At 42.2% G+C, this 19,833-nt stretch overlaps 1 protein-coding gene across 2 annotated transcripts in view; it reads right to left on the reverse strand.

The window, feature by feature from the left end:
* Positions 1 to 2,866, reverse strand: part of MED12L (mediator complex subunit 12L) — a 335,742-nt gene extending 332,876 nt beyond the window's left edge. For both annotated transcript variants that reach the window (XM_043492366.1, XM_038415603.2), the window contains exon 1: positions 2,146 to 2,866. In XM_043492366.1, the coding sequence (XP_043348301.1) occupies positions 2,146 to 2,244 (99 nt within the window). In that variant the 5' untranslated portion in view covers positions 2,245 to 2,866. The remainder of the gene's footprint in view (positions 1 to 2,145) is intronic.
* Positions 2,867 to 19,833: the final 16,967 nt, after the last annotated feature.

A 19,833-nucleotide genomic window follows, 5' to 3' on the forward strand; every position in this document is an offset into this window, starting at 1 on the left:
GTGGGGAAAGGGTGGAAGTTGGAAGTGCTCTAGGAACAGCACATACAGCTACTAAGGAGAGGAATAGCAGGGAATGGAAGTACGTGGCCTTCATACCACACAATAGGCTATGAGCCTGATCCAAAGTCCAACAAAGTCAATGAAAAAGTGAGTCTCTCACGGATTTCAACAGACTTTGGATCAAACCCCAGGACTTTAGAGGCAGCAAGAGGCATGATCAGCTTGAAGTGGGAGCTTTGAACGTAAAAGAAATATAAAGGTGAATGGGGAAATCTTCTTGGCAAAAGGAAAAAAAATTACAGGAAGCAGATATACTGACAGACAGTGTAATGGATTGTCAGATTTTACAGAGAAGCATCAACTAGACCACATTGTCCCTCCTGAATTACTCTCCCAAGTCCTCAATAAAGGAATTAGCCATAATTCTAGATATGTTTTTGTTATATTACCAGAGACAACAGCAGCATAGAGATTATGATCAAATGTTTGGATAATATTTGAGAGCAGCAAGTATGGTTCCTCCTTCCCCTTCCCCCTTTGACCAAGTTTTAAAAATACATTTTCAAGTTTCTGAATTCCTTGCGCTGCATCTTACCTTAGAATTGAAGGTCACTCAGAGCCCACTGCTTAAGATTTAAGAAACTATGTTTCTAGTAATTAATAAACTCTCACTTGAGATGGCCATGCAACCAGCTGCCCTTTGAAATTAAAATCATTATCCCTACTTCTGTGGTCTCAGACCTCTATTTGGTTTACCTGCAAGTCAACACATCAGCAAGCACTGCCTAAGAGTTACTTGACGACAGGTTTCAGAGTAGCAGCTGTGTTAGTCTGTATCTGCAAAAAGAAAAGGAGTACTTGTGGCACCATAGAGACTAACAAATTTATTTGAGCATAAATTTGCATCCAATGAAGTGAGCTAGAGCTCATGAAAGCTTATGCTCAAAGCAATTTGTTAGTCTCTAAGGTGCCACAAGTACTCCTTTTCTTTTTAAGAGTTACTTGTTATTTTGGGATTTGTAATTTTACAATCTAGATTAACAATTAGAGGGCACATTTTCTTAAAATGCACTGTTAGAAAGAAAAATACCAAATTTTTGTAACAACAGAAGGACATGAACACTTGCACTTCCCAAAAGGTTTTACCTCAACAAATTTGAGGATCCATCTCATTTCAATTATCTTTGCTTATTAATAGCAATTGTTTTCCCCTCCCTCCCTCCATTACATTCAAAATATCTACGAGGGCAATGACTACCATGTGGCTGAGGTCACAGTAAGAAAAGGAAAGTCACCCAGGCAAAATGGTTTACAGGTGACTGAAGCTTTAACCTGTACAAAACACTACAGATGGGAAGCAGGTGAGTTAAAAAACCAAACAAGTCCCATGACAAATTGTAGCCGAGTGATGATTATTTTAATAAGCAATTATTTTTAAATAAAATTGCTTGTTAACTGCAGTGTACCCTACCTACAGAATGCCCTGGTTACTGCACTGTACCTGCTAGTGGCACCCAGAGTGCTGAAGCAACGTACCTAGAAGTCAAGCAAACAGCTTTTGTTTCAGCAGATGTTACTGACCATTGACCAACAGCCAAATAACTTGCCTATTGCACGACAGCATCCATGGACATAGACAAGCCTCTGTCCGTCTATAGGGATCGTCCATCTCCTCTGGGTCAGAATGTCCTGCCCCAGAAGGCGGGAGGGAAGGGAAATCAGCTCCCCCAGGGTTGCCAGCGGAGGGGGTCTCCTGTTCACACAGGTCCAGAGAGCTGTCATGCCTGCCCAGCCTCGCCGCAGAAAATGCAAGTCAGTGGGGGGGGGGGGGGTGCCTTGCCTTGCCAGCCGACATTTTTCAAAAGTTTAAAAGGATTCACTAGGGAGGGGAGGGGAAGGGAATGGGGCGGCAGCAGCCGGGGCTGCCTCAGGCCCAGGCTGGGAGCCAGCCCCCCACTGAAGGCATCACCGCCCCGGCTCAGGGCTCCCTCCACACTGGCGGCCGCTCCGCTCCGGCAGGCTCCTTTCCCACCCACCCCGACCCGCGCCCCCATCACCCCTTCAGGGGGCCGCCGGGCAAACTTCTGCCCCTCGCCAGCTCCGCGGAGCCCCCCGCCCGGCGCAGCCGAAGGCTCGGGCTCTCACCTCCTTCTGCTTGGGGTCCTGGGGGTAGACGTCGGGCGGCCCCAGCCGGGGGCGTTTGAGAGGTCTCTGCTCATAGCTGAGAAGCCCGAAGGCGGCCATGATCTCTCATGTTAGCCGGCAAAATGAATGAGAGTTGGAGACGGAGCAGGCTCTGAGCACCAGGGAGCAGCACTTTGCAGACAGGCTCCCTCTCTCCGTCTGGCTCGCTCTCTCCTGCGGCGGCGAGCGAGCGAGGCAGGCTGGCGGCGGCGGCTGCTGCTGCTGCTGCCGCTGACAGACGCCCACCAGCATCGCCCCTAGGCTGCTGCCGAACAAGTGCCCCGCAGCGGGGGCTCCGGCAGGGCAGCGTGTGCCCTGGGACAGCTGGAGGGAGGGTTTCGGGGGCGGGGTATTTCCCCCCCTCCCCAGCCCTGCCAAGGGCTCCCTCTCTCACTCTAGGATAATTTCACTGAGGGGATTTCAAACCGGGCTGGTTTCTTTTTCAACTATAGCCCTTAAAGACACAGCCAAGTCACTCATCGGGAGGGAGATGCCTCCCCATTGCACCCAGAACGAGGGGTTGGGGGTAGATGCCTGACTGCAACGCAGGTGAAAGAGAAAGCAATAATCTCCACATAACTGAGATGTGCTAGATCGGCTCATAGCAGGACATTGACTAATAACTTGGGTCATAACAAAGCAAAACTTTTTTTAAGTGTTATTTGGCTATTTCTGATATTAAATGTTTAAACAGCTAAAGTGTTTCTCTTTCTTTTTCTTTTTTTTTTTTTCTCTCTCTCTCCTCCCCGCCTACAGCTTTGGGGGCTTGGGTGACTCCCATAAATGCTAGTAGATGGAAGTGAGCACAGCTGAGGCCTGAAAGAGATTGAGGAGGGGGAGGCAGGTGGGAATCTGTAGGAATTCCTACTGCTTCAAAATGAAACTGTCCTCCCTAATGACAGAGTAGCAGCCGTGTTAGTCTGTATTCGCAAAAAGAAAAGGAGTACTTGTGGCACCTTAGAGACTAACAAATTTATTAGAGCATAAGCTTTCGTGAGCTTTTTTTTGTCGTCCCTAAGTGCTTCCACTTAGAAATAACGTGGAGGAGATGGGATATGGGCTCTGCAAAATGCAGCAGACTTTCACAGCGGCTTACAGCCTGGTTAACTGCTTTCTTAACTCTAGTGTGTTTGGTGGATGTATTATGGAGGGTGATGGAGAAACACCCATAGCTATTGTGCAAAAAGACACCTTCTCTTCGTAGCACTCCACTGTACCTTATTTTGAGAGATGTTATTCATTTAGTCCCAAACTTACCTACATTCAACAAACTTGGTGTCGCTTCTCCTGACTCACTTTTACTGTTGAAAATAATTTACTTCTGAAATAAAGAATCCTAAAACTGAGATTGTAGAGGGAGACAAGGTGTGTGAGGTAATATCTTTTATTGGACCAACCTCTGTTGATGAGATGGCCCACACAAAGCTCTCCTTCAGGTCTGAGAAAGATAGGAGCACCACAGCTAAATGCAAGGTAGAACAGATTGTTTACCCCAAGTAGTAAGCACATTTTCTAAGGGGCCTTTCAAGGTAGGGTGGTTGTTAACATTTCTGCAGTCACAGGACAAAAAGGAGATGAGTGAGTTACAGATTGTTGTAATAAACATAAATCCAGTGTCTCTGTTCAGTCCATGATTTGTAGTGTCCAACAGAGTAATGAATTTAAGCTCCCAGGCTCATCTTTTGAAAGTTTTGTGACAGTTTCCTTTGAGGATAGGTCACATATAGAGTGATCACTTTGTGAAAAGTGTTCACCCACAGGTGAAGGGGTGATTCTATCTTTTACCATTTTGCATCTGTTGTGCTGGCTGGGTCTGATGCCGCTTTGAGTTGGTGTGTCCTGCTCTGTGGGGAGCTTGCATCTGATGCTGAAGCTGGTTGATGTTGGAGAGATTACTTGGTTGTTTTAAGGCCAGAAGTGGGGGTTCAGGAAAGATTTCTTTCAGGATGGGGTCTGCATTAAGTATGTGTTGTAGTTGTTTGATAATGGGCCACTCTGCCTTGAATGGTCCCTTACAATATGTGCTAACTACTTATGCTAAATAAATAATAAATCATCTGTGCCACCTTGCATTTAGCTGTGATGCTAGAAATACCTTTCCCAGACCCGAAGAAGAGCTCTGTGTGGTTCAATTGCTTGTCTCTCTCACCAACAGAAGTTGGTCCAATAATAGATATTACCTCATCCGCCGTGTCCCTCTAATATCTTGGGACCGACACAGCTACAACTACACTGCATACATTATAGAGGGACTCATTTGCACTAAAGTAAGGAATCCCATTTTTAATTTTCTGCATGGATTTTTTTTATATTCCCCATTCTGGATCTTTGTCCTATATCACATCCCACATTTGGGCTTGGCAGGTTGCTACATTTGTTCCTCTGGCAGATGTGTTGTTTGCAGTGCTGAAGAGAGAGGCCACCAGCTATTACAGACCCTTCTTCTGGTGAATATATTATGTAGATGGTGAAGGAAAGCCCACAGTTATTGTGCAGCAGGTATACTCCCAACATGTCTCTTAAGTCAAGTGGTGGGGGAGGGAAAGAGTCTCCTCAGTTGTTGCACAGCAGGTCCCCTTCCCTTGTGGATGTCACATGACAACAGTACAGTTTTACAGAGTAATTGTCTTCTAGAATAACATGGAACTCTATTGTAATAAGGAAAACAGTATTATCCCTAAAGCTAATCTTTCTCATTCTTCACTGTAGAACCTGACTCACACCTTCAACCCCATCACACCCTCCATCAGCCTTCACACCAAAGTTTTAAAGAAATAGCAGGCATCGCCTCACAATTCCCCCACCTCCTTTTTCTATGTAAGTTATCCTTAGCCAGAATTATTATTGAAAATCAAAATCATAGCTCCAGACAAGTAATTGGTTCCCTCACTTGTTCAGATCTGGTCATTTTCTGGCCTTAAGCAAGATTTTGTCCAGTTGGGACTATCAAACCCCAAATGTGTATACTCCTGTTCAATAGTTAAGACCCTTCTCAGCAGAATTATATCCCTGCATTAAACCCACTGAGATTAGAATCATGGCAATTCAACTGCATGTGGAAACAACTGAATATGCTCTCTGTTTCTTCTGCACCCAGTTTCTTGAGCAGTCTCATCAAGGTAGCATCCTGGGCTGCAGATGGTGTGGTCAAGTATTTACACTCATCCAATTTTAATCAGGACTGAGTCTCCTGGTTTCAATTTGAGTAAGTTTGGGATTGCTTTCTGATGGTTAAAAAAGAAAGCCTGAGACTGTTTAGATTTGGTATCTCTCAGCCAATCACATATGGATTAATGCTCCCACCAGACCAAACACTTTTCCCTTCACAGATTGCCTCTTCCATTATCTAACACTCGCTCAAATAGATGGGCTATTCTAAACTAGTGCAAAGAGTATTCCCAACAGAAAGGGGCTTTTAGGGAGAGGCTCAGCTGGCAGACTCCTCTCTGTTACACTGAGTGCCCCTGCTGATCTCATCTGTGATACTAGGGCATGTGGAAGAGGCAGTTTCTCAGGTAGGCTGGTCCCAGACCATTTAGGGTTTTAAAGGGTCAAAAATGACACCTTAAACTCCATCAAGAAGCTTAAAAAAAATCAGCAAATGAAGATCCCAGAGTTCTGGCTTCAGGTGTTCACAGTAAAAAAGGCTCTTTATTAAGTGGGCTGTCACATTCTGCACTAGCCTCAGCTTGTAACTGGACATCAGATATAGAGCGACATTGCAGTTGCCAACTGGCAAAGGCATGAAAGGCTCTCACACAAGATTCATGGTGTCAATATGTATAATTCAGGTTTTTATTGCTATTTCTTAAATTCCCCAGGAAAAAGCTTGTGGTCCTTGCTAGGATAGCCGTAGTGAATGGGATTTTTTTCCGAGTAGGGACTGCAAGATTTAGGCCTAGAGTAATAGCAAACAAATGTAGCTTATTATATGAAATGCTATTATAATATTGCAATTATTGTAATATTTTTCCCTGAGTTGCTGGTGAGTCCAAGGGTGCAGAGACTATCAGATAGGGCTATACTGTAACTTCACACCCTGGCCTAAGCAAAGGCTAGTGCATAACTGCACCACTTCAGGAACAAACCAGAGGAAAAAACTGGGATTCTCAGAGTCTCAGTTCCCTCTCTCCTACCCACTGCATCTCTGAGAGGAGTAACTTACTTCACCTCTTTTCATGGAGGCTCTTCTCACAATGAGAAGGAAGCTGTGGGGCCACAGCACCTCCCTCTCACCACCCACTTGCTTGCAGGGAGGAGCAGTAGTAAGCAAATAGCCCCTGCTCTGCTACACCAGCTCTGGGGAAGGAATCTGAGTATGGCCAAGCAGAGGCATAGACGGCGAGTTTATGGGCCCATGGTGCCTGTGCTCCACCAATATTCAGGAAGGTCGGCCCAGCTCCACAAATGTTTGGGCTTATATTTTCAGCGCATAGGAAGGACCAGGGCAATTGCCCCAGACTCCACGCTTCAGGGGGATGCGGGGTCCAGGGTGGCTTAGGGGGTTAGCGGGGGGCTTAGTGTCAGCAGCAGCAAGTGACTCTGCTCTGCCCCACCCCTTCCTGCCCTGCTCCTCCTCGACCCACCCCTGCCCTGCCTCTTTCTGGATTCTGCCCCCTCCCCCGAGTGACGCCGGGAGCCACGGAGTGGGCTGGCACCGGGGTCGCTTGCTGCTGCCGGCACCAGGCCCCCTGTGAATCCCCCAGGCTGCCATGGACCCTGCGTCCACCTTAAGTACCGGGCCCAGGGCAGTTGCCCCAGTCCATCCTATGGATGGGACGTCTCTGCTTGGACCCGTTCTGGGCACCACCAAAAATTATACAAACCTGGCACCCATGAGCAGAGGAGTAACTCCCCTTACTGCCCTGCATGACTGAATACAGTCTGCGACAAGCGGGCCGAGAGCCTGACCCAATACATGAAAAAAGACTATGGAAAGGCAGTATGCTCCATTGAATAGGGCAATGAGTGGGAGTCAGGAGACCCAAATTTCATTCTAGGCTCTGTCACTCTGTCTCTAATCTCTGTGCCTCAGTTTCCACATCTAGGATAGGGGGCTAATTATATCCACCCTGCTTTGTCAAGTACATTTGTACGAGATCTTTGTGAGAAGACTGCTGTATAAATGCTAAGTATATTTGTTACTATGCAATTATCCAACCCAGTCCTTCCTCACGTGAGTAGCCCCATAGACTTCAATGAGTAAGAGCCACAGGACCTGGAACTTACTCTAAATGGGAAAAACAAAACAGCTTCAGTAGAATGAGCTGCAACTTTTGAATACTTATTCAGCAAAAGAAAATTACAGTGAACTCAGTGGGACTTCTCCCAGAATAATGTACTACTTAAGATGAGTAAGGATATCACATACGTACCTATCTTCATGAATCAGGGTGTTAGTCCCTACCATAGATATGCAATTGCTGTCAGAATAGTTCACTTTCCTTATTGCAGTAAAGTCTCCAATTGCTTGGTAGAGATGCCAGGATGGTAGGCACCTTACAAACACCTAATATAAATAGAAACTAGCTTGCTACAGGCAAGCAGATGCATTTGTGACAGCAAAATGTTTACAGAGAAAAAGTAGTTCTCATGCTTCCTATCCCCAACTTTTACCAGCTTCTGTTGTGGTGCTAAGCCTCCACTCAGGACAGTAATTGCATACTTTATAAATAAAATTCCATTAGATAGTAGGTGAGGAAATGGCTCCTAACAAAATTAACAATGTCACTCTGCAGATGAACTTATGAACTTGAGGTGTTGGCAGTACTGGACACTTTCTCTAGTCCCTCCCTTCTTTTATCCTAGAATTAAAAGTTTAATCTTTGTGATGAATTCTCCAAGGAGAATTTAAAGGCTGATACTGAACTAGAGTATGGTATCAGGTAGGGTAGTAATGCCCAATATGTCTCATTTTTTAATAAATCTATTAACTGGCAAATCCATCCGTCTGTTTAAATAATTTAATCTTCTTCCATTTTCTTATTACTAAATTACTTATAATGCTTAAAGCTAACGTCTTCACCAAAAGGCCAAAGATCAACAAGTCTGAGCTCATGAAAAAGTTAACATTCAGTTCAGGAATAACCCTCCTTGATGTGTAAATTGGATTCTGTCCTTGAATCAAGAGTATGCTCATCTGGTTAGCAGTGTTTGTTATCTCTACCCATCATTTCCAGTAGCAGATAAGAATGCTTCAGAACTTTTCATAAATTGCATTGGTATGCAAAATAACTAGATTAGTGTCAAGATCCATATCTTTGGAAAGATTAAAATAAATCACATTTTCATATTTTAAGATTAATATTGTTACATTCTTTATTTCTGTCTGAGACTTTGTGAAACATATCTTAATATTTTTTACATACACCCTGACCTTTAGTGTCTTTCTTACAATTCAAAATTGTCCGGCGATCTCATAGAAATACATTGCATGCTATCCCATGCCATCCAAGGATCTCAAGCCTTTTACAAACATTAAACAAATTCACAACATCCCCACAATGTTTTCCACAGAGAGGGGGCCCAATAAAAAGCACAGATCTGAATTCAGATGTGGATTTGAGTTCTTTGCTTTCTATAATGATCCGTATCAGATGTGGCTTGTAAATATCTTTAAATTTGGGAAAATTTGGATTTTGAATCAGATTTCAAACCTTCAGGTTTGGGACCATACTGACCTGACTGTCAGTGTGTACTACTGCAGAAATGCTGCAATTTTGAAATTTGGATCCCTATCTGGAATGCAAATCCTGGTTTGGGGTTCTCTCTAGTCACAAAATAATAGGTCAGCTTGTGCCAGCCTTCCTCAAGTTGAGTTGTACCTTTCTACATGAGCAGTCCCACAGATTTAATTGTGTTATTCATGAAGTAAATTAGTTATATGGTAAGGAAGGGTGGCAGAATCTACCCATAGTAATTTATCCACCTTCATCATCTTTTGATTTTTCTGAGCTCCTCTTAATTAAAAATAAAAAGTAACTTCTGAAAACACCCTGTTAACATTAATAATATGTTTTCTTTACAGACATCTCTTGTTCTCAAAATTTGTAAGTAAATTTATTGCTCATGGTAGTGAAGGACTAATGGCCTTGGCTGGAGTCAGGTGGAGCACAAGCAGGTAACGCGTAAGCATCCCACAGATCTCTGTGTTGGTATTTCTCACTTTTGATCTACATTATTTCTGCTGTTTCCGTCTTTATAACAGAAACTGCCACTTGTGTTCAATTGATCCAAACTGTGCAGTAGTTTTGTGACAAGGACAAAGGGGACTAGAACCAGACCAAAATCATTTCCACATATAGAATGTGCTGATTTGAATTTTGGTGTCCCAGAGGTTAAAGTCCTATTCTTTCATGCATTGCACCAACTATGATCTGTCATACAAACCTGGAGGCAATTTTGGAAGTCCTAATACTTCCATGTGTCCCTGATCCACATACTTCCAATCATTAGAGTACAATAAAATACACTTCATCGGCACACTAATAAATAACAATATATCTACTTGATTGAGATGGTGGCCAGGGAGCAGATTTAATACAATGCATTTCATTCCCAATAAACAACTGGTACTGATTTACAAAGCCATCTAAACAAGGTGCTGTGCAAAGTAAACACAGAAGACTGTAGCAAATCACAGAGATATCTCCACAATGGCATACTAGTGCATTTAAGTGACATGCTTGGTACAAAGAAAAGGAGTACTTGTGGCATCTTAGAGACTAACAAATTTATTAGAGCATAAGCTTTTGTGAGCTACAGCTCACTTCATCGGATGCATTTGGTGTAAAATACAGAAATGCATCCGATGAAGTGAGCTGTAGGTCACGAAAGCTTATGCTCTAATAAATTTGTTAGTCTCTAAGGTGCCACAAGTACTCCTTTTCTTTTTGTGAATACAGACTAACACGGCTGCTACTCTGAAACCTGTCATTATGCTTGGTACAGTATCAGATTCTCTAAGACTATTCACAGTAGTTTACAAGTATGATTTGGTGATTGCTAGCATGGGCTAGAGTGTAACTTAAACCTTGAGCAATGAGTAGTTTATAAACTGCACTACATAGGAGTAGCCCCAGGAGTACCGTTGGGGTTACAATGCCTCCAGTGCTTGCTCCTTGAGCCGGAAGGCACAAATTTGCTCATGGTCTGTACCAGCAATAAAATTAGAACGCTCCCATCTCAGCTGTGTTGCACTGGCCAGAACGTAGGAGATTATGGCCAAGGTTCCACCTACTCATCCCATACCTACTCTGTACCCACCTGCTCTGAGGGGAGTAGGAGGCAGGCAAAATACTTACTCTTATGCTCTTAAAGCCAAGATCTGGTTGCCCTCTGTAGGGACATAAGGGAGGTTCTGACTCCCGCTTCCTTCCTTGAAGCAAGTTTGGACCAAGTCACAATATCTAGTTCAACATATTTTTCAGTCTTTTGTTCACCTCATGCTTCTTTCCTGGTCTATTATGGATGCAACATACATCTTAAATAAAATCTACTTTACTGTGTACTGGGAGGAGCTGAGCACCCACAGGTCTTACTGAAATCATGTCAGTACCAGCACTTTACACAACACTTAGCATTTATAAAATATAGTTCTTTACATCTACAAAGGACAGTACGATCCTTAACTTATCAATCTTCGCAACATCCCTGGGAGGGAGGTAAATTATTTTAATTTACTACATCATATTCTTATGAGTGTTTAATTATCAGGATGATGATTTGTTGGATTTTTTGTTGTTGTTGCTGTGTCCATCAAGACATGTAGATTAATCTGATTCTACTATACTATTTACCAATCCACTGACATCCTTCTATTATACAGACAAACTGATACCTTCATGCTTAGAAGCTTTGTAATCTTTGTGGGGATTCTCACAACGTTTCTTCTTACAAATCTCTTTTACTCTGTGCCAAGTGCATTAACTCTATGCCACTACTGCCATCGAATAAAATGCAACACATGTGCAGGTGAACAGGTCATTATGTCAGGTGTACCTTTATTTTTACACCAATATTTTCAGAAAAGCATATTCTGAAAGGTGACTTTGTAAAAATGACATGGAGAAGTTTATTGCATCTCAGTTACTTCCACAGAAAACCTATTTAGTTTACAACTCAAAAGAAGTTTTTCTTAGCAGCACAAATCAACTTGTGATCAGAACATCCAGCTGTGGTTCAAACAGTACAAAGCACCCAGAGTAAAATGATTTAAACAGTCCTTTATGCATTTTCCCCCCTTACATGCACCCTAATTTTTCCTTGCAAGCATGTTGTAAATTCCCCTCAGCCCAGCTTACCCCCATGTCTGGTTGGGAGAAGTCAGCTCTCTCTATCTCTGTGCATGCCTGTCAAATCTCACAGAAGTGCCATGGGCAGCTCCACTTAGCTCATCCAAACCGCTTTCTTTCCCAGGGTCCAGTAATGTGTTAGCGTCCTCCTTTGATCCTAAGCTTAGTCTTTGGAAAAGTAAATGGTTCTTTGCCCAGGTGGATCCAAGTAGGGAATATTCCCCAATAAACATCTTCCCCATTTTTCCTCAAGGTCTCTTCTCTCTGTCATTGACTTATAACACAGGTACCCTGAAGGGCAAGTGTTATTTGTAAAAAAAATACCACACACAACCCCCGCATTCTCCAGACCCTCTTTTTAATACACTGTGCACAGTATTTTGATACAGAACACTCAGCACAGCCATTGCAAGTAATTAGCAGGTTAGGCTACCCACCAAAATTGTTATTAACGGTTAAGACATGGTCCCTTGCAGTATACAAAATAGACATGGAAAGATGAGACATGCTGCAAAATTGTAATAAAAAGGAATTACCTTATTATTGTTTGTATTCCAGTAGCATATAGAAACCCCATCCTAGACTGGATCTCATTATACTAGCCACTATACAAGAATAGCGCAAGAGTAAGTATTGAGTCTCTGCCCCAAAGAGTTTACAATCTAAATAAACAAGGCAGACGGTGGGCCAGGAAAGGATATAATATACACTGTGAACAGAGCCATGCAAGTGTCATATTACTGTCACCATTTCTTGTTGGTAGGATGGTTATTTTGTTTTTTAATTATTGTTGGATAGGTTTCTATTTATTTGATGTTACTGTATTATACCTATTAAATATATGATAGACGAGGATAGGTGAGGAAGGAAGACAGGAAGGGATTAGCTAAAAGGAAAAACAGGGGACAGCAATAAGAAAGAGGAAGAGGGAAGAATGATAAAAATAAAACTTAGCTTTAAGTGTATCCCTGAATCTATTTTTCATTGCATCTGGGCCTTGTGGGATACAGGGGCCTTTAGTAGGAGAGGATTGAAAGAGGAGTGGTGAATGTCCTGGATATGGAAAAATATTCTATCAGTAGGAGACAGCCTGGGGAAAGGCACAAAGGTGGGCGTGAGAAAAGGGAATGAAAGTGGGAGATTGGTATTAGTGAAGAAAAGGGGTCAGCTAGGAACATGATGGGTGACAAGATCCACAATACAGGCTGTGGTTAAGCTGTACAGGACCTTAAAGGGGAGAATAAGTTTAAACTTATTATGGGTGGGCAAAAGGAAGCCAATGGAGAGAGACAAAGCGAGAGCACCTTGTCTGATCATCTGCCAAGGAAGATTGTGTTGGCACCATAGTTTAGGATGAACTAGAGGGAAGGAACTGAGATGTCAAGAAGGCCAGAGAGGAAGAGGCTGCTGAAGCTGAGGCAGGAGATGAAAAGAGTTCAGGAGAGTGTTTTAGCAATCAGGATGGAGAGGAAAGTTAGGATTTTTTAAATACTGTAGCAAAAGAAGTAACAAGATTTAGTGACAGTCTGGATATGTGGGGAGAAAGAAAGAAAAGAGTCAAAGATGACCGAATGTAAGTCTAAGCAGCAGTTCAGGTTTTCTTTTGGAGGGGAGGTGGGTGACAGCCATAGCAAGATTTTTGACTAAACCTTTATGATATTCTGTAGTGCGATTCAGACCAGTAAGGGGCTGTGTCACCCCTGCTCTTCAACATGGGTTTCTTCACAATATTTTGCTGCTGTAATCCCAACCCAGGCTACTCACAATCAGCATACAGGTCACACTCTGAGTATCTGTGTATAGCCACAGCCCTGGTCCAGCAACTCTGACCCCTGCAGCCTGTTAGCAAACTCCAGCCACACTCTGGCTTCCAGCAGCCTTGGTTACTACTTGCAGGGTGAACCCAACACACTCCCAGTCCCAGATTTTCCCCCAAAAAATCTTTGTTCTGCACTGTCCAGCCTGGACAGTCCAGATACATTAGGTCCACTGCCACTCTAAAGGGATCAATATACAACAGTTTGGTACTATAAATGGAGTTACCCGCACACTTCACAACACCGGATTAGTTCTGATTAAAGAATAAAACATTTACCTACAAAGAGAGATTTTGAGTGAGTATAAGGCATTATAGTCAGAAATGATTACAAGAGAAATAGAGATAAGATGCTTTCTCCTCTTAACAAACTAGACTTGGTGCAAGGTAAAATTCTTACCACAGCTTCCCAGTAACAGGTCAGGATCTGCTCCCAAAGTCCATAGACTCTTTCTTTTGTCTTCCTAGATGGAAAAGAGAGATATGGATAGGAAGAGAGAACCTTCTCTTTTATAGTTGCATTTTCCTGAAAGTTACCCCCAAATAAAGTTCTTTCCAACTGTGAGGATGGAGACATGGGATCGCATCATGAAAGATATTCATGCTGTGGTTTGCTAAAATGCAGACTTTCCTTGTCTGCTGTCTTCACCCTCTCACTGTCTGAGGACCCTGTTTACAATTTATATGTATATTAAGGTAAATGCACATTCCTTTGTTTAGGACACAGCTGTTTAACAACTTTTCCCTAGGCAGGGCTGTATGATTTTGAACATGTGCTAATAATATCATACAGGGGGATTTTGTAACTTTCCATATAGCGTTGCTACACACATTTTACCATGATATTATTGACCAGCAAGTTATTAGTTTTCAAATGTTACCTCCCAAGGCATATTTTGTACAAAGATTATTACAATGGTGTGAATACAGGATGTGACTACAGGGATGCTTTCTGTCACAACCTTACAGTAAAATATTTTAAGGTGGTTGGTGATACTTTAAGTGGCAGCTTATCTAGCAACGGAACAGATTTTAGCCACTTATTGGCCATAAAAATTAAACCTCATCCCTTCCCATCTGATAACATCCAATCACAATACCTCACTTACAACACTCCTTGAATAAATGTTAGGTTATCAAACTTGCCCTTGAATGGTAACTTGCTCTAGTCTCATCATCAATGATTCAGTGAGAATGTCTGACTTCTCATGCTCTTAAGGCAAAAAAAAATGCTAGTCACCCCCACATACTTTTTCATTTTGTGATTTGTTGTATCTTCTTGTCTCTTGTCACATATTAGGAGTAACATTCATGGAGTTGGAGCATACAGCACTTGCAATAAAATGAGTTGTGTGGTTATCAACAGTCTCAGTTTCACTTCTGTGTTTAATCACTTGCAGAAAAAAAAAAGGAGGGGGGGGGGGATTTACTGCTTCATGTACTCCAGAAGTTGGAGGACATTTTGTGTGAAACCTGCAAAAATTCACTGGGAGACAACTTTCTCTGCCTGTATACAAAATGTCATCAACATCTAAAATAATGGGGTGGGGACTTTTTTGGTAAATTGCTTGATACACAGGAATGCGAAGATAACTGGAGATATTATTCTAAGCATTCAGAAGATAATGCTGCATTACAGTGCAATGGCTGTCAAGATGCATGTGATATCCCATGAATATCAAATGAATTCAGCATGACTACTGCAGCTAAAGCAAGCTCAAAATTATCTTTGAATTTTATTTATATCTATCTATCTATCTATCTAATCTCTCTCTCCTATATATGTGTATAATTTGCTACTGAACAATATTAACAGAACGCACAGTGATTTATTAATGGGGAAGATGAAACACCAATCAAAAAGTGTACTTAAGGAACTAGATTAAGGCAGTTGTACAGGTACTAGTACACATTCATTCCACGTATTCAATATCTGAGCTGCCTGATTGGGCATGAATATGATAAGGTATGCTTCAGCTTCTGTTTTCTGATAGGATAAGCATAATTCTTAGGATCAAATCAAATACCAAGACTTGTACTATGCTGTTTTGGCAAACATTGCTGGTAGCCAACTTGTTTGCTAAAATATTAGAACACAAAATATGAATGCAGTAAATGTGGATTTGTTTAAAAATTTGACTGAGTCATAACTATGGTGGAAGGGACAACTCAGCCACAACCTCCAAATTTGCTCCCAAAAGCATTGTGCCCTCAAAATTAAACATGCACCCAGCTTCTAGGTATATGTTCTTGGGGTAGTTCAAAGCTAGCTGAAAAATTAACCTTTAAACTAGAAATATTAATATTATTGGCAAGATCCTCAGCTGGTGTAAATGAGCACAGATCCACTGAATTCAATGAAGCTGTGCCTAATTTCACAGTTGAGGATCTGGTTCTCTATGTTATTCATTTTGAATAGTACCCACAGTGTGCAAGACACTTTCCACACAGAGCAGAAAGCACAATTCCTGCATGCAAGAGTTCACAGTCTGAAGACAGGAAGGAAAACAAGACAGTAGCTGGGGAAGCAATAAAAGTGCAGCTGTGTTATCAAATATAAATCACTAGGCCCTGTCAAATATTCTTCTTTTGTGTCACAAGCAGAACTTTAATGGCAGAATTTAACCGAGAACATATGGATTTAGGCAGAAGGCATATTAATACTACTTGTTATTAATAAGGGGAACTGTAGTGTCCCCATAGGAAATTGTACCTTTGCTCCACATTTGCTGTAATAGTTCTGGACACTGTTATGGATGATATAAGGTAAATAATATATAAAGACACCTGGCAGAGGGCAGAGGGGTGCACAAGGTTTTACAGAAATCCCTTGGGTCAATTATCTGCATAACAGGTCATTGAAGGGTAGCATGTGAGTCTTCTACTGAGAGCCACTAGCCCTGGTTATGATAGCCACTGGTTGTCATAATCACTGAGAACTGTATGTACGGACAGTATTTCAGGAGTTACATATCTAAACTGAAAATTATATTTTTAAGGTCTTGGAGGTAAATCAAGTCACCAAGAGATGCCATACCTAGGAAATGCTCCAGTCAGGTAGGAGGTAACTGACACCTATCTACTCATGAGGCCATTTGTGTACTGTATGCCTATTTATATACTGAGCTAAATGCAAATAGTGAGATCACAAATTCTACAAGAGAGAAAATCTACAGGAAGAAACATGCAGCAGGGGGTGTGCTATTTATGAATAAAGACAAAGGATTGGAGCACAAAACGACACAGTGAATCCTTCACCTAGGAGACAGTGTGCTTGTCTCATGAAAAGAGAGTCCAATCCAGCCTGGCTATAAAGTGCTGCAAGGATTATGGGTGAGCAATGCTGTGTAGGGAAGGATACGACTCTGTCTCGGAGATCATGGATTCCATGACTTTCCAGGACCTCCGGGACTTCTTCCAGAGCATCCAGTGGCCTTTGCATAGGGTGACCAGATGTCCCGATTTTATAGGGACAGTCCCGATTTTGGGGTCTTTTTCTTATATAGGCTCCTATTAGCTCCACCCGTCCTGATTTTTCACACTTGCTGTCTGGTCACCTTACCTCCGAAGCAGCCAAAGTTGGATGGACCTGGAGCAGCGGCAGGGCTAGAGCAGCTGCTGGAGGTCAGTCCCCAGCAGCACTCTGACTGTTCGTCCCCCTCCCCCGAGGGTATTTTTAGTAAAAGTCAGTGAGTAGTCACGGGCTTCTGTGAATTTTTGTTTATTGCCCATTACCTCTCCCTGACTTTTACTAAAAATACCTGTGACAGAATCTCAATCTTATCTATAAGAGATGAGTGTCTTGTTAATTAAGTCTAGTTTCCAGAATGCATGCTACGATTTTATATTTAACCTTCTGTTTCCAATACTTCCACTTGATACTACTTGAATTTCTGTGCTTCTGTAACTTATACCTGATTTCACTATAAACATATCTAAGTGCTCTGTGCACTAAGGGGAGCAGTGATTTGAGGTGGAATTGGTAAACTGGGATGTACTGTTTCTTTGGAAGCAGCGAATCTGAGAATACTGCAAGTGTCCAGTGGCCGAACATTCCAGAAAGATGCTCAGAACGTTCAAGGACTGGAGTGTACCAATTGCTAACCTGTAGAGTAACAAGGCAAGTACTTGTGTTGCCTGTGGACCTGGGGAGCTGACTCAGAATAGCCATTGCCAACACTTTCCTATGGGCAGGTGGTAGCAAGAGGCTTCACAACCCTGAATACAGCCAGGAAGCATCACACCACTACTCCATCTTAAGCATATATCACTTTTTCATTAAAAAAAAACAGCAGCACTTTGAACTGCCCATAGACTTATCAAGCCATAACTTTCATTGTTATTAAATGAAAAACAAAAATGGTCCATGTTTTCAAGATAATAATTATACATTGGATGAAAAACAGTAGGAAAAAGGCTAAGGTGTCTGTAGGAAATAAACATCAAGGTCAAAGGCCTAGGAATTGTTATTAATGCAGGGCATGTTAATTACTGAGTTAATCAGGGGCCCCTTCAAATTTATTAACAGGAATGTTATTCAGAGACGGTCAGCACATTCTGAGTGTTATTAGAATACAAATAGTTGTATTTATTACTGTGCTGAAATGCACTTCCCTTCCTCCTCCTCTCTCTTATACTCTGCTTGCCTACTATAAATCCCTGAGCTCTGATCAGCTAATAACATATTAATAATATTAATAACAGCCTTGAGCCAGATAGTATGCAGGGATCTACACACTGTATGGCTGAGAAATAACCATACAATCTTTATGCAAATCAAACCTCTCAGCCACAGTGCAGAGAACTAAATCACTGGAGAATACGTATACAGTTCTGGGTCAGTAACTGCCCAGCATCCCAACACTGACTACCTGAGACAATTCTGGATCACTATAATACAAAATATACATCTGAAAACAAAGACAAATGTAGTTCCTGCAGTAAAAATTGTTTTGCTTCTTTTTTCTGCATTTTTTTTCCAGCACTATTCATTGGAAGTTTTTTCCCATGCAGTCCCAGTCTCCGCGTATACATCTCTGGGAAGTTCATAGGGGCCCCTTTTGGATTTAACCCACAGCTCCAGTGCCCTGGAAACTTCCTCCAATAAATCTTTTCAGTTCCATTGCTAAACTGCTGGGTTGTGATTCTTGAAAGTACAGAGCTTGCCCACATGCCCAGAGTTTACCTGATCGCTATATTTGGGGTTGGGAAGGAATTTTCCCCCAGGACAGATTGGCAGAGGCCCTGGGGGTTTTTCGCCTTCCTCTGCAGCATGGGGCACTGGTCACTTGCTGGAGGATTCTCTGCACCTTGAAGTCTTTAAACCATGATTTTGGGACTTCAATAGCTCAGACATAAGTTAGGGGTTTGTTACAGGAGTTGGTGGGTGAGATTCCGTGGCCTGCGTTGTGCAGGAGGTCAGACTAGATGATAATAATAGTCCCTTCTGACCTTAAAGTCTATGGGTCTATGAATTACATCTTTTTATGAGTCCTGCTGGGCTGCCTTTAATTTTAGTTTGGTTGTTCAATTCCTGGGAGCCAGGCTTTGCTGCAGCAGAAGCCCACTGGGCACAGCAGAGAGGAGAGGACATCTCATAGATACAGCTCCCCAGTTACCCACCTGGCTCCGCTCTGGCCCTGACATACATTAGAGCAGCCGGTGATGGCTCTTTCCTATTTTGCATTCTGTTATCAGCTTCATCAGCACTACTCCTCCTAATGCTAGTGAAAATGTAAGGAAAAACCCTTCCCTCATATTCAATTGAATAAGTTCTTCATTCACGGTCAGCTGTCTTTGCTGATCACCATTGTATGTGCTTTTTTTGACAGGGGGCAAGCTAGGCAGAGATATTTATTTCATTCATTCTGATTTAAACACACACAATCAGTTGCTCTAAGAACACAGATGGTGCACACATTTACAAAGGGTACAGAAAAGATATTAAATCCCCTAAATAAAAAGGTCTAACTCAAAGTTATCTATTAGCATTGAGCTATATCATTGATATCTTCCCGTGTGGAGAAAACAAGGAATTTCAAACAAACAACCAGGCCTGAGTTGATGATTTTACACAATGGGTCTCTAAATTGGGAAACAATATGGAATAATACATGATAGCTACATCTATTCAGTGCAGAGCCACTTCTCCTAAGGAACGAGAGAAGTAAGCTGGTACCTGTGACACTGCACCCGATATTCTTCACAGTGATATTATGATATGATTATGACATAATTAGAATGTATTTTATGAGAAATGTCATGTGAGATGTCATTGGAAAAGTTATGATTTGCTGAATATGACTATCCTATATGTATGCATATATCGTTTTTGTATCTGAGGTTATGAATATTGACTATATATCTATATTTAAAATGTAGTTACACTTGGATAATGCCCACTAGACAAGACGCTTTCATCCTAAATAGTGGGTGGGGAAGGGCCTATTCAGGGCAATGGGCCATTAGGAAAAAATAATAGGTCTTAGGAGAAGCTTATTTCCCACCTTGGGAGCCTTCCTGTGAATGCTACAGACAACC

Source organism: Dermochelys coriacea, chromosome 9, assembly GCF_009764565.3.
Source record: "Dermochelys coriacea isolate rDerCor1 chromosome 9, rDerCor1.pri.v4, whole genome shotgun sequence".
NCBI classification, from domain to species: Eukaryota; Metazoa; Chordata; order Testudines; family Dermochelyidae; genus Dermochelys; species Dermochelys coriacea.